The sequence below is a fragment of the Euprymna scolopes genome, chromosome 19 (assembly GCF_053919585.1).
Source record: "Euprymna scolopes isolate OS-2025 chromosome 19, ASM5391958v1, whole genome shotgun sequence".
In the NCBI taxonomy this organism is placed as follows: domain Eukaryota; kingdom Metazoa; phylum Mollusca; class Cephalopoda; order Sepiida; family Sepiolidae; genus Euprymna; species Euprymna scolopes.
In genome coordinates this window covers 83,429,787-83,445,307 of record NC_136500.1, presented here as the reverse complement: position 1 = coordinate 83,445,307, position 15,521 = coordinate 83,429,787, and the positions used below count along the sequence as shown (strand labels likewise).

The following is a 15,521-nucleotide window of genomic DNA, read 5'->3' as shown; positions in this document are numbered from 1 at the left end:
AATGATCTTGTAATGATGTATGTAACCAACTTTCCGTTTAAAAACATTATCTTTCATCTAGCAATTAATGATATAGATATAAAATTTTCAATTATTTTTTTTTAAAAGTGCAACAGAATGCACATTACATAAAATAAATCCAAGGTAATTTTTTTATTCAATTTAAATTAAATTTTTATACCTTACTTTGTAAAATTTATAAAAGTGCACTTTGAAGATAAATAAATTTCAAATTGAATCTTGTATCTTTATTTTTAAAGCGTATAGTAAAAACATTTTGTTTGACAATTTTCATGCCTTGGATTAAATGCTTTTCTAACTTGTATATATATATATATATATATATATATATATATATATATATATATATATATATATATATATATATATGTTATTTATTTGTTTTGGTTCACAATACTTTTTGAATGAATTCAATTATTTATCCGTAAGTGCATTTTTACCTAAATGCGTGTTGGGAATAATTTCTCTTTTACAAATTTGGTACCCCTAAATGGGGAGTGGCATATATATTGTTTTTAAAATATAATTATTCACTGACACATGTTCTGTTGTCTATGACTCGTCAGAGTGGCTGAATCTAGTGAGATTCGAAATCGGGACCCCATGGAAAGAAGCCTAAACCTCTACCACTGTCCCATCTCGCAGAACTGCTGGATTTTGAATCTCGCTAGATTTAGCCACTCTAACAAGTCGTAGATGACGAAACATGTGTCAGTGGATAATTATATTTTAAAAACAATATATATGCCGCCCCCCCCCATTTGGGATTACCAAATTAGTAAAAAGAAAAATTATTCCCAACTTGCATTTAGGTAAAAATGCACTTACATATATATATATATATATATATATATATATATATATATATATATATATATATATATATATATATATAAGATGTTATTTTATTTGTTTTTGCGATACGTTTTGAATGAATTCAATTATTTATATGAAAGTGCATTTTTACCTAAATGCAAGTTGGGAATAATTTTCCCTTTGACCAATTTGGTACTCCCAAATGGGGAGTAGCATATATATTGTTTTTAAAATATAATAATCCATTGACATGTGTTTCGTCATCTACGACTCATAAAAAACTCATTATTTGATAAAGTTTTGTCTTGGTTTTCAAATATGTGAGCATAATTTATGGTTTCTTACTGACTTCACTTTCTGGATTGGTTTTCTGCTTTATGACATATCAACACTTTTGGGCGTTTTTAATGCTCAATCTTTGCAAAGCAAGTTAAATTTAAAACAAAAATAAAAAGACAAAATCCAAAATTAGCCCTTTTTTGTTCTCTCTGTCTCTCTCTCTCTCGCTCTCTCTCTCTAGGTTAAATAGTCTGATTACTTATGGTGTTAATTGCTTTTTTTTTTATAAAGGTCTATACAACATTGAGTTTAATAGCATGTTTTATACTTAGTTTTATTGCCTTTAACTATTGATAAACAGAGACAGAGAGAGGGTGTGACAAAAGTGAATATGATGTTCAACATCTTCATCTATAATAAAATGACTGCAGAAATTCCCCTCTGGACTAAAATAGCATATGTTTGCCACAACAGATGCCACATACAAATTCAATACATAGCCACTATTTTATGTTGCTATCGAACACCATTTTAGACACATTTAGTTGTGATAATAAAATACCACATTTCATTCTACGAGCAACACTATCACAATCACAACATCTTTAGAGGAAGGAATCTCTATTTTTCTCTCTAAATATTTAGTATTATCACTACTACCAGTTGTCACCGGAAGGAATTCTACACTTTCCACAGATTCTGTTATTACACCAACTGTAACTGGCTCAAGAAAATATAGATCAAACATACTCTTTCCAATTTCCTATTCATAAATAATAAAGGTTTCCTTGCCAAAGTCTGTCCATTCTGATTGGCTGAGCTCTGATTATTCTCATATTCTGGAATGCAATTCTTCCATTTATAAATGAATGGTTACTATAATTAAAACATGGTGTCCCTAACAGAAATATTATTTTGCCCGTCATCAATTTCATTTAATGCTTAGGTAATTACAGTCATTTGTGTGTGTGTGTGCAAGTATTTATAATGTCATCTATGTAATTGTCGCTTCACATTTAATTACATCTTCAAAGATTAAACAAAAAAATGATTTCGACTATGTTTGTTTTCGTCATGTGACGTGCCATAAACACAAGGAAAATATTTAACATTTCTAATTTCTTTAACAACTATTTTTTTTTATTATTTAATTTATACCTTATTGTTTTTTTTTTTTTGTGAGTTTTCACTATTTGCATTAATGCAACATGGCAATTCATCAGATACTATTGGTTACACTTGAACATCATTATTTTGATTTCTGGATTTTGCTACCGTAACGATTAAAAACCAAAATGTTTATAAACATTCCCATTACTTAAATTTGAATGCAATATTTTCTCTCAAAAAACATGTGCGAAAATAAGGATATTGTTTTAAAATAAAAAAAAAACAGTTTGCCAAACTAATTCCTTTTTTTTAAAACTTATTCTACATTTTTACATTCCTTTCTCATTTGTTTCTTCGTCTAAATTATCACGAGTTTCTCACTTACTTTGTTGATTTAATCTTTAAGCAGTTTTCTTTATATTCCCCTCTGTTAATCTAAGGAATAACGGGCAGCAAACGAGCATTGAATGACTTCAATGGACACACCTTTGTTTTTTTTATTTAAGATATTGCACTTCACAATTTGCTGGTGTTTGCAATAAACATTAACAAGTCTCCAAATATTGTGTATCCACAATTATTGAGAACATAAACATAATAAACATACATTTTTTCTTTTTTGTTTTTTCTTTGTTTTCTATTCAAACAAACTAATCAACAGCAACACACGGCCGGGTACAGCTAGTATAAAATAAAAGTGAAAGATTAGAAAACAAACTATGAAAGTGAGGGAGAGTGATATGTAGAAAGTTACTAAGAAATGGATAATTTGGTGAGAATTTCATACTATAACAAATAAAATAGATTTTTTCCAAACATAGCTCAATCTCAAAACTGGAATTTTTGTAGAGTGATGGTAGCTAAGTGATTAACAATATGGACTGAAAATCTAAGTGTGCCAAGTTCGAATCCAGTTCATTCCATAGAAACTTTCATCAAACCCACATTTGACCTTGAGTTTAACTTCCTAGAAAGGAGGTAAATAAAATAACTCAATCCCAAAAGTAAGGAATATTTTTGCCTTTATTTCGTGTGATTAAAATATACAGACAAAAATGTATGTCAATTGACTTAGCTTTAGTATAATAACAGATTACTGAAAATGTTGTTTTGTATATTCTTGCATATATATATATATATATATATATATATATATTTTGTGTACAGAAAGTTGTTAGTTGAGACAGGTCATCAAAGAGAGCTTGATAAGGATACCTTAAACGGGCCTTATTATCGGGCTTGAAACCGACGGTACCAATGACCTGTCTCAACTAACAACTTTCTGTACACAAAATATAAGTACGCTCTTAAAATTTGGATTTTCCTTTTAATTGAGCACTCTGCTGGAATTCTTTTTCCAAAAAAAAAACTAATCATATATATATATATATATATATATATATATATATATATATATATATATATGAACCAGCTCTGTTTCTGCATTACTTACCCGTTGCGTGCAGCTAGGTGTAAAGGAGTGCAACCAGATACATCTTGAGCATTAACAGCAGCCCCTTTTTTCATGATCAAACTTAGGCACTCGTAGCTCCCACAGCTGAAGATACAAAGAAATAAGAGAATAAAAGAATGTTACATTATTTGAATTACTGAAGTGGCACTCACCCTAAGCAGATTCAACTGACTTCCTCCAAAGAAGGAAGTTTCATGGGAATATGAAATTCGCAAGTGATACCCAGTCACATGCATTATTTAGATTTAAATAATCTACTGTTCTACTGTTCTCTTTCTGAGTGTTATTCTCACAATGCAAGGAACCATGGCGTAACAGATAAAGTACTAAGCGAACATTCAGTCCTAAGCAACACTCTTCTGGAAATTGAAGGTTCAATCCTCAGTGCAGGCAATACTAAGAATACAATTGTGAATTATTTAAAACTTTTATCCAATTATGGCATATGGAACAAGAGTATGCTACTCCCATGGGTTAAAGGGTCCTGTTTGAAATTCTGTACAGATTCCCCGAGTTCAATAAGATACACCTACAGAAGGTCAGAGGGTACATCAATTGAAACATTGTGCAAATAACAATCAAGATGAGAACAGTAGTTCAAAAAAAAAATACAAAATTCAGAAACATAAAAGCATAAGAATTTGTAATTTGTTTGAAATATAAAACAGAAAAAAATAAACACAATAGATGAACTTATGGGAATTCTTGTTAGTTGGTGAATTATAGGACTTACATTTACACATTTGTTCTTGCCTTGTCAGCCATGACCGAGTAGAAGTGTTAATGAATGTTCATTAACAATCAATTCTAAGTGACAGTCTTCTGAAGAGTAACTTGTGCAGGTGCAGTTAAAGATATGTTCTCAATAATCAGTCTAACAAAGTCTAGGCTGTATTAGTTGGATTCTTCGAACTACTGTTCTTATCTTGAATGTTATTTTCACAACGTTTCAGTCAATGTAACTTTTGACCTGCTCCAGATGTATCTTATCGAACTTGGCAATCTTTCTGTTGAACTTCGGAATCTATTTAGTGCTTATTATCATGCTCATCCACATTAGCCTTATTACAATTTCAACTGAATTTTACAAAATACTTTATCCAGTATGCCATGGGTTCTTGCAGATGTAAAGAGTTCTGTTTAAAATTCCATACAGATTCCTGAATTCAACAGAAATATTCCCGAGTTTAACAAGATGGATATGAAAAAGCTTACATCGACCGAAACATTGTGAAATTAAAACTTAAGATGAGAACAGTGGTCTTAAGAATCCAAATAATACGAATATTCAATCCTCGTCTCCAACATTCAGAAACGTAAAATCTAAGCCATTTTGAATTTAAGCCAGCTTGTTTCTGTCAAGTTGATGTATGATTCTGTGCATGTCTTGAAGGTCAACCCTCCTCTCTTTAAGATGGTGTTAGTTTATTACTAATCAATTAAGAAGCACCTACCAGAGAATGTCAATGAAGCTGCTCAAGCAGTTTTTGCAAGCCAGATTGCATTTTCTCTAGTATGCTGGATTTTCAATCCAAAGATATTTCTTACAAATAAAGCTTCTCTACCTAATTTCAGTGATGAACATCAAACAATTTTTATTTTATCACTGTTCAATGCATAGCACAGCTGAATACAACATGCAAAATTGTCAGTAACTCTGACACAATCCTCTCTTGACTCTACCTTGAAGCTGTGTGATGATCCTTGTCAGATCAGGAATAATCCAAGGATTGTTTTGATAGATATTATCTCTGAGACTACTTTGTAGATAAAAATTAGTGTAGGGGGAGGTAAAGCCCGGTGAGTGAGAGCCTATTCAGGGAGCACACTTCTTACTGATGACAGTATTTCTACTAGTGTTGGAACGACTAATCGGAATTGGAAATTGAAAAAGTCGGATCTTTTTGAAATACTGGAATCGATATTGGAAAAAAATTGTTCCTATTTTCCAATGCCAAAAACGATTCTTTTAATTGTTTTTATTTAGAGTTTAATAATGAAATGATAAATATTTATTAATTTTAAACTATCAGTAAAACTAACATTTATAGATCAGCTCTACATGTGTATTTTTTATGCTTGCAAAAATATTTGAACATATTATATGGACTTATACAGTAATCTGACTCCCCTCCCTGAATTAACTCTATATTTAGAAATTTAAAAAGCATTAGAATCGGTAATTGTATCGAAATCAGGAATTTACAATAGAATTGATAATTGCATTGGAATCGTGAAAAATATCACTAATCTTTACATATTATTGAATGGAAATAAAACAAAGACTGTTGAACATTCATGAATAAAACTTGATGGACAAGTCAGGCATAGACCAAAGTTTATTTGTACGAAATATAGCTTAATTGTAGAAAAAATTTCGAATTTTATTAATGATTCAATGGATGGCATTTTTTTTGGGGGGGGGGGGGGTGAGAGGTGGGAAATCACTCTTTATATGTGTAAACTTAAGTTCAGATTCCCTAAAAATCACTAAATTTGAATTCATCAATTATCTAAAGTTATACTTGTGTTAATGATATATGGGCAGACATGACATCATATTTGCAAAGGCGATGGAATTCAGGGATGGAATTTGGGCTTATTCACAGTGCGAAGCATTCAAATGACAAGACATGTTAAATATGGTCCAAAAAACTGATTCTCTTTCTTTCTTTCTGTTTACGAGATGATTATAATATCAACCAATATATTTAACCGTTACATTATTGAAAGTGTGCAACTCAATAAACCTTTGTTCTTTGGGAATAGTACCGTTTAATTAATTGCTTTTTTATTATTATTTATTATTTATTTGTTGATCTTTGATTCTAGCACTATGTCTGAACAAGTTTGGAGATGCACATATAACAAAACGGTTTCAGTGCAAGGAGGAAGGAAACCAACAAATGAACAGATGTACATATATAGATTAATGTTTTGGAGTCGCCAATGTGATTGATACATAATACTTAACGACTAGGAAATTATACAATGGCTGGATTGCACTTACTTTGCTGCAATATGAAGGAGGTTCCGCTGAGTTCGGCCACATGTGTAGTTTACATCAAACTTGGAATTCTGCAGCAAGTCTGTTACAGACCTACAGAAAAATGAAATAAATCAAATCAAAATTCTTAAGAAAGGGAAAATAAATATTGTTTTAGCATAAAGTTATTTTGATATAATAAATACCTATTGGCTATATAATAATAATAATAATAATAATAATAATAATAATAATAATAATAATAATAATAATATCATATGTTGAGATATTGAAATATGTCAATATCGTATTCATAAAAATAAATAAATTTAATGGTTAAAATTCCTAGACGCGAAGGAATTAAAATGACCAAGTGAACATGAAGCCATGACAACAACGGCGACAGTGACGAGAACAAAAATAGAAAAGAAAAACGCTGATATATTTAAAATAAAAAAAATGCGATCAGCGTTTCTTTCGAAGAAAACTAACCGTTAAGAATTTGAAACATGTTAGTTGCAGAAGGGATTCCAAGAGAACACGTCTAACTAAGCAACTCCGCTGATAAAATCAACACCACAAGAAATATGAAAAGAAAAACATAGTTGATGTCCATCAGCGTAAAATAAAGGTTGGTTTATCTTTTACTCTTTTCATTTGTAAATTATAAAGATATATCAGATCACTTTAAGAGAACTATTAAATGATAAAAACTCGGAAATCTTGCTAGAGTTTGATAAAAAAAAATATCGCCCCAAAAAAAGAAAAAAAAAAAAATAAGTAAAACGAAAAATCAACGAGTAGCGTCCCTTGGTCTATTATAAAAAGCATAAAAGGAAATAATAATGAAAGGGGCACAACTCTGTAAATTATCTCTATGGTAAACTTGTCTTTCTCTTTTTTTTTTACTGAGAGTTTGGTATGCAAGACATACATCTATGCATATACATATACAAAAAAAGAGAAAGGAAAAAGAGAAGAAAGACTTATGAACTTATATATTATCATCTTTTGAAATTTGTATATATTACCTATTCATTCTTTGATTCTGTTCAACAAGGAATACATGTTGAATTGATTATCTTTTCATGTTAAAAGTATAGGCTGAAACTTCTCTGACCTACCATTTCTTACAGCGACAGACAGCCGATTGCTAAATAAATCTATCTATTCATTTGATATCTATTTTATACAACACACAAGCCTATAGGCCGTGTTTAAGTTGAGAAGGGCAGATAATTGTTATCCCCATTTAAAATGCTCTTTTTGATAGAGGAAGTCAATTAAATATGGACTGGCGCATGCAAACTGAAAAAAATTATTTTTTTTTTAAAGTTAATTTCTCATGATCAGATAATAAAAGTAACCTCAGAAGGTGCAGGTCACACACACACACACACACACACACACACATATATATATATATATATATATATATATACACACACCAAGAATGTAAGTGGCTAGTGGCAAAATAAATCTGAAATTAAGATGAATTTCCTAACCTGGGGATGAACGCCCCCCCCCACTCCTTCAATTTTTCAACTTTCCCTCCCTAATTATCTAAATCACCCCCTCTCCTGGCATGAATGAAATTTAGCATAGAATAATCTTCTATTTCATTATAGCCTTTTAGGGCAGTTGGCAAAAAAAAATTGTGCTATGGGAGATAAATTAATTTTTTTATTTTTATTTTAGGAGGCAGGCTGAAAAATTAATAACAAAAAATAATTACTTACCCTAGTATTAACCTTAAGTTGGAGTTATATGCTCCCCTCTAAATAAAACTTTCGTTAACTTTCACATCAACCCCAAGTCCGCACCCCCACCATCCCCAAAAAAGAAAACAACCCACTCTAAAACCAGAAATTAAATAGTGCTTACATATAATCATCTAAAAAAGTATTATCTTATTCCTTTGGAAGTGAGCAGGTGATTTAACAAACGGTGTTAATTTACAATAACTTTTTTCATACTTTATGAAACATCAACCATGTTTTAAATTTCTGATTAGTCAAATTCCATCAAAATTAGCTTTTTGTGTAAAAAGAATGTTCAAAGTTTATTTTGTGTGACCAAAGTTTTTGTATATAATAAAAATTTCAAATATTAAAATATGTTTAGTACAAAAAATAAAAGAGAAAAACATTAAGAGAAAGATCCCAAGTTCACATGTTGGGAGAAGAAGACAGGAAGTCATTCTTTAATGAAACAACAGCCTTCTACCTCCTGTACCCTATCCATCATGAATCGTTTTCCTGCTTAATCTAATCTTAAGGGGAAAATATCATTTAAATACTATTTTATACCCAGAAAACCTCACAAATAATATCACTATTCTATAAAATCTAAAATGGAGAATCAAATTGAGTAGAGAACTATAATAGTTGCATACTTACTTATGCTGGTTTGCCACCACCATGGTCATGAGCATATAAAATGCTGAGCGATCATCTGAAAAAGGAAAAGAAAATATATAGATTTAAAATTTGAAAAATGAAAATACATTTCCATTTTTATTTGTTGACCCATTTTTTAAACTTATTTATTTATTTTTGCTCAACATACACCTTCAAACATCTGGGCACTCAGGCCAATAATATATATACTGACTATCTCTACTTATACATAAAAGGCATTTTATGTGTGTGTGTGTGTGTGTGTGTGTGTGTGTGTGTGTGTGTGTGTGTGTGTGTGTGTGTGTGTGTGGTTTCATTCCCTATAGACTTTAAAACGGCTGGACCTATTTTTTTTAAATTTCATACGAATGTACTGTAGGTATGTTGGGGTGTTCTTAGATAGGTTTTGTATCGGAATGCCTCAAGTGCATTTTAGAAGTTTTATCACCACACTAGCAGAAGGGTCCAGTGTATAAAATCAACAGTAGGTTCTTTGATAAGACAGGAACGCATTCAAAATGAATGTTTCTGTTTAGAGCACAACTGAAGCATGGTATTTAACTTCTGCCATCTTTAATTCAAGCTATTAGATAAAAATAATTTTATAAAATTATCAGCAGGTTCTCTACAATGCGATGTAGACTAAAATGTATCATGCACTAAGTCACTGTGGGGAGGCACGTGAAGCTTCCTCCCAGTGCACCACAGTGGTCCCTGACTAGAGTAAACAATCAATCAATTTGATTGACAAATGGAAAAGTTAACCAATTTTGGTGACAATAAAAATATTGGAAATGTGGAACATTTCATTGATCCTCATTTAATTCCAGACAACATTGGGTCTTCCTGTTAGTGCTCATTAATTTGCCAGGAGACCAGAGGCATACCAAAGACTAAAAAAAAAATGGTACTTAATGCCTCTTCTTTGTTAAGCATCATTATAAATTAAAGATTATGGGTAAATGAGATGGGAAAGAAGTGGCACTTTCCTTGGTGTAGCTAAGGAAAAAGGAGTCTTCAAGTCACCCTTGACTATGGTCGACCACTTTACTTTTTTTTTATACGTACAGTGTAACCGGATATAAGAGACCCTGAATTTAAGAAAAACGAATATATAAAAGAGATTTTCTTTGGTCCCAAATTAAAGTGTAACCCAGATATAAGAAACCCCAGTATAAGAGAGTTGTAGGGCAGTATATGAAGTCTCTTATATCCGGGTTACACTGTACATGTACATTTTTTTATTGGTCAAAACGTTGTGAGAATAACATTCAAGATGAGAACAGTAGTCCAAATAATCCAAATAACACAAGTTATCAATCCTCATATTTTTTTTTTATACAAGGGGGGGGGTCACCATTTATCAAGGCCCAAAAGCCACTTGAAGATAAGGGTTAATGAGTGTACGGTGGTCACTGAAACAATAGCATAGTGATCGTTAGTGGTGGAAATTGAGTAGAATATGATTATTTAAGGAGACAGCTCAACAAGAACTTGTTTACATTGGACTTGAAGACAACATTGTAGTCAGCTGAAAAGCAGCCTAGCGAAACAGAGTTTCACAGGTGGGAAGTTCTAGGAAAGAAGTTTTCTTCATGGAATTTACATTTAGATTTGGTTCATGGAATTTGCGTTTAGATAGAAAGTAAGGGAAATTGTTCATAATGCTTGTAGCTAGACGAGTACTTTTTGTGACAATGTGAGGGGGGGGGGGTCATAGACTGAAGTTCAGTCAGCAATTCTGGAAAATATGTTAATGCACAAGTATACATGTGACCAGAAGATTCAGTATTGTATTGACAATATTTAAATGTTAGAATGACTTGGTGAAATGTCATTTGCAGAATAAAACTGTATCTTTTATCTTAGGATGCGTCATGATCAAACGGTTCATGGGTTACTGAGTGCTTCTTAAACATTTCTTACAAGCATTTCTTTCTTCATTCTTCAAAGAAAAGAAGACCTGCTTATCAAAGGTCTCCGCAGAACGCAAATGCTTCCAATGGGCCATGAGATGATTTAGCAAAAAGTCTTTTCATTTGTCATGGGCTCTGATCTCTTTCACTGACGGGTGCATAGTGTGGTCTTTTGTCTAAATTATATTATGAAAAGTGAAAATTATCAACAATTTGGGGGATATTTTAAGCAGAATGGCTCTAAGAGTAATTGTGGTATTGCAATGACTAAGATGATTAAAATTAAGAGTAGGATAGACATATTTTAAAAGATTTTTGGATCAAGGATTACCAACGACCACCATTCTCCCCACTTTTGATGGCTGTGTGCCTAATTTGTTATACTGTAAAACGCAAATAAAAGCAAATAAATAATTCAAAATGTAGTACTTGTTCTGCTATTCCATATTTTAGTTCTGGATAAATGGAAAGATTATGTTATGTCTATGAGTTTATGATCCAGTTATGAAGTTTGCAAATACAATATCTATAGAATGTGTATATTTCCTCCTGGTCATGACTAGGAGCGGTAGGAGGACTTAATATTTAGAGGGAAAAATGGGAATTACTTCATGCTAAAGATTGTACGATTGTTGGTGTTGCTCCTAGGATGAAATGTAGGATTTCATTATAATGACTAAATGTGTTTAAAATGTCGTTCTAAAGTTATATAAGATAGTGGCCAATAGTCTAGACATAATAAATTTGTATGTTGCATCTGTTGTTGCAAACCTACGGTACTTTGGTCCAGAGGGGAATTTCTGCAATCAAAATATTATATATGGAGATATTGTTGTCTCGTAACTATTATGCATCCATATTATTTTGGATTCAAATAACCTCATTTATTTTTTTTAATGTATTAATTGCAAGAAAAATCATTCAAAATTATTTTCATGAAAGAGAGATTTAGTCCATTGCAGTATACAATTAAAATGGATGTAATAAGTGATCAAATTTGATAATTAGGATAAGAAATATAAAGATTTTTGACAGAGTGAGACAAATTTTAATTTTTGTCCCAATCCAGTGCCCTTATTTGGGGAGCTGGATTTTCCTCACATTAAAAACCGACCTTGTATCTAACTTTGCCCTCATGGGGGAAACAAATAAATAGGAACAGATGTACAGGGTGTACATTATTGCCGAAAAAAGGGGCCTGCTCTGCAAGCCTGCTTTTCAGTTGACTACGTGATCCTCTTCAAATCAAATGCAAAAAAAGTTCTTGTTTGGCTGTTCCTTTAAATAGTCAAATTCTATGCAACTTCCATCACCGTACACTCATTAGCCCATATCCTTGAGTGGCCCTCTGGCCTTGATAAGTGGTTATTCCCTTGTAAAAAAAAGAAAAGAAAAAAAATTAACATGGGAAGAGTCAAGGAATTGTTGAAAATGCAACTTAATGCTCTTACTTTTAAAATAAAATTTTTTTTTCCACATCATTTTGGCCGTTTTTTTGTTTTTTTTTAATCATTCTTTTAGTTCCAATTCATAATTTTGAAAATAAACAATCAAAATTTCTATAATTTTGGCAAAAGAATGTCTTAATTTCCAACTATTTAATCTATGGTCTAGAGTTAATAGTTTTCATTCTGCCAGCCATAACTGGATAGAATTGACAATTACTGAATACACAGCACAACGGATAAATATATTAATGAACAGTTTTAAGAGACAGCCTTCTGAGGGATGAAAGTTTAATTCTTACTACAGGTGATAATGACTAAGAATTATATAATAACTAGCAGGGATATCCGGCGTTGTTCAGGGCCACATAAAACAAATAGAAGAAATGGAGTTGCATATGGATACACCTGCTATACTTAGGATATTGCACACTGTTTGACTACTATATGCCACTTCCATTCCTGGAAATACGGAGTAAATTTTCTTGTATAAAAAAGTATAGCAAAGCATTCTCAAACAACGTAATCTTTAAACATATCTGTTCTATCCAGAATATTAAGCACTTTGGATTATGATTTCAAAACAAAACTTTAAAGAAAGACAGAACACTATGTTTAAACACACCTGGTCTATCTAGGATATTGAGTGTTTTTAAAATTAAAGAGGCTTCTAGAGCATTACAAAAAGTAAGTCCTCCCGATCCAAGATATCAAGCACTTTGGATTATGGTTCCGATCTAGTGCTTATTAAACTACTAAAATCACTTTCAGGTTACAAGCTGTTTTATGCAGAATATTTTTAGCATGATGGATTATGGCTCCCAGGCAAAAAAAAAATAAAAAAGAAAAACAGAGAAATTATTTCTTTCAGGGTGACACTGGGCTTAAACATACCTGCTTTATCTAGGGTCCAGAGCATTACTAAAGCCAAGTTAACTCACGTTTGGGTTACTACTTGCTATATCCAAGATATTGAGCACTTATAAAATTAAGGCAGCTTCCTGAGCACTACTAAAATCAAGATCTCGCCCCTAAAATAAAAATTCTTTTGTTTCTCACTTTTGATTTACTACCTGCTCTATCCAGTGTATTGAGCATTTTTTACCATGTCCCAAGGTCAGAAAAATTCCTTATCCTGGATGACACTATGTCTGAACACGTGTTAAATTTTTTCTGGGGTTTCGCCGATTAAAAGAATGTGGCCTTTATATAATAGATTTTTTAAGCACAATATACACCATAATCATGTTGACGCACTGGTTCCCATCAGATCATGGAAGTTAAACAACGTTGAGCCTGGTCAGTACTAAAATGAGTGACCATCTGGGAATTTCAGGTGCTGTATGTGATCTCTGCTTATCTCGACATTGTTTCCAGTCAAGTCTTGGACCTCTCTTTGCCACTGGATCCAAGCAGTGTTGATTCAGAAGTATGGTTGGAGATTGTGCACAGCTACTCTTACAGGGGTGTTCATTATCTCTTGAGACTGAATGGGGTCACTGATCATCGATTTAATCACAAACAATACTTTGGTTTGTTTTTCTTTGTTTAATACAAACTTTGTGAGTGTATATTAAAGCACGCTCTGTAAACTGCAGCACTTGCCATGAAACTATCGATAAAGCAGAAACAGGCTCGCAACGTCTCTTCTGTGGGAAAGATTGCACAGAAGAGTACAGGACATTACCTACTAAGTTTTGAAGCCAATTTTGAACGCTATCATAGGACGTACTTGACTCTTATACAGATAGGGGATTGTATCGGCAGTGAGATAACTGCTGGAGTGGTAGAATGATTCGACCATTTTTCCAGCTATCTTGGCAACAGATTTGATGTATGTGTCTCACAAGCTTGGACTGCCAAAACGTGCTTTTAAACTGGATTAACGCAACAAATAATAATTAAGCCATGCACTTTTAAGATAAATCTTTCTCTCTTTTTCTCTCTCTCTGACACCTTCTTTAACTTTGCAGTTTACTAGATGATCAAATTATGCCAGATTGAATAGATCATTCTTTTTTGTTAGGATATGCTGGATTAATTGCAGAATTAACTTGATAAGCATGACGATTTTGATTGCAGCTATGAAATTATCCCGTCTAACAGAATGGCAACCGATGAGAAGAGAAGGTATGATTTTAAATACTTGAATTGATTGAACATTTGATGGAAATTAATATAAAAAACAATTAATTGCATTCAGGTTAGGTATGTAACATGCATAATATATTAGATGTATAGATTGTGACAGATTGAAGTGCTTAGCTTTCCAGATTATGGTACAGCCAATAGAATTCCTAAGGAGATATGGATGCCCATAGGATGAATATATATATCTATAAAAGTGAAAGTGTATGTGTATGTGTGTGTGTGTGTGTCTGTCTGTCTGCCTGTCTGTCTGTGTACACTTCCCTGCCAAATAACTCTGTCAATTTTCGGCCTACAGACTCTAGAGTATTGAAATTTGGAAAAATCTTTTAAATCGGTTTCCAGTCAGAAGTTTGGCTGTTAAGGGGTCAAAGTTCGACGATTTGACCTTTGAGAACTCTACCAAACTCCTCCACCAATTTTGGGTCTAAACACTTGAAATTTTAGATATAGGTTACGTGGACATGGATCTAACTTTATAATTTGATTTGAGCCCCAAAAAATAATTGTTAGGGGGGTCAAAATTGGGGTCGTAAAAAGTTAAAAAAAAAATTGACGCTTGCGATCTCTACCAAGTTTTCTCTATGGTAGTTAAGGAAGCCTATTATATAGAAAGGCATTACCGTACATATTCACACTTTTTAATATATACATATGCACATATAGTTATGAACAGTACATAGGGCCTGAGCAAAGCCGGGCGAAACTGCTAGTAATGAATAAAGTTATATTTTAAGCAAAAATCATCGCCATCATCCTTCTTCATGGAGATGCTAGCTATCCAAGAAAAGGAAGACTTAAGAAAATAGTCTCACTTCTGGCTCATGGCAAAAAAAAAAAAAAAAAAAAATGGAAGATATCCATAGATTAGTCTAGCTCAACCCTCTTCTTATTTTTTTTACATAGGTATCACCACTTATCAAGACC

At 32.2% G+C, this 15,521-nt stretch overlaps 1 protein-coding gene across 2 annotated transcripts in view; it reads right to left on the bottom strand.

Moving 5' to 3' along the window:
* Nucleotides 1–15,521, bottom strand: part of LOC145239796 (E3 ubiquitin-protein ligase HACE1-like) — a 181,980-nt gene that overhangs the window by 98,790 nt on the left and 67,669 nt on the right. For both annotated transcript variants that reach the window (XM_080103315.1, XM_080103317.1), the window contains exons 2-4: nt 9,086–9,140; nt 6,711–6,800; nt 3,680–3,784 (exon numbers count right to left, since the gene is read on the bottom strand). In XM_080103315.1, coding sequence (XP_079959441.1) covers nt 3,680–3,784; nt 6,711–6,800; nt 9,086–9,140 — 250 coding nt within the window. The remainder of the gene's footprint in view (nt 1–3,679; nt 3,785–6,710; nt 6,801–9,085; nt 9,141–15,521) is intronic.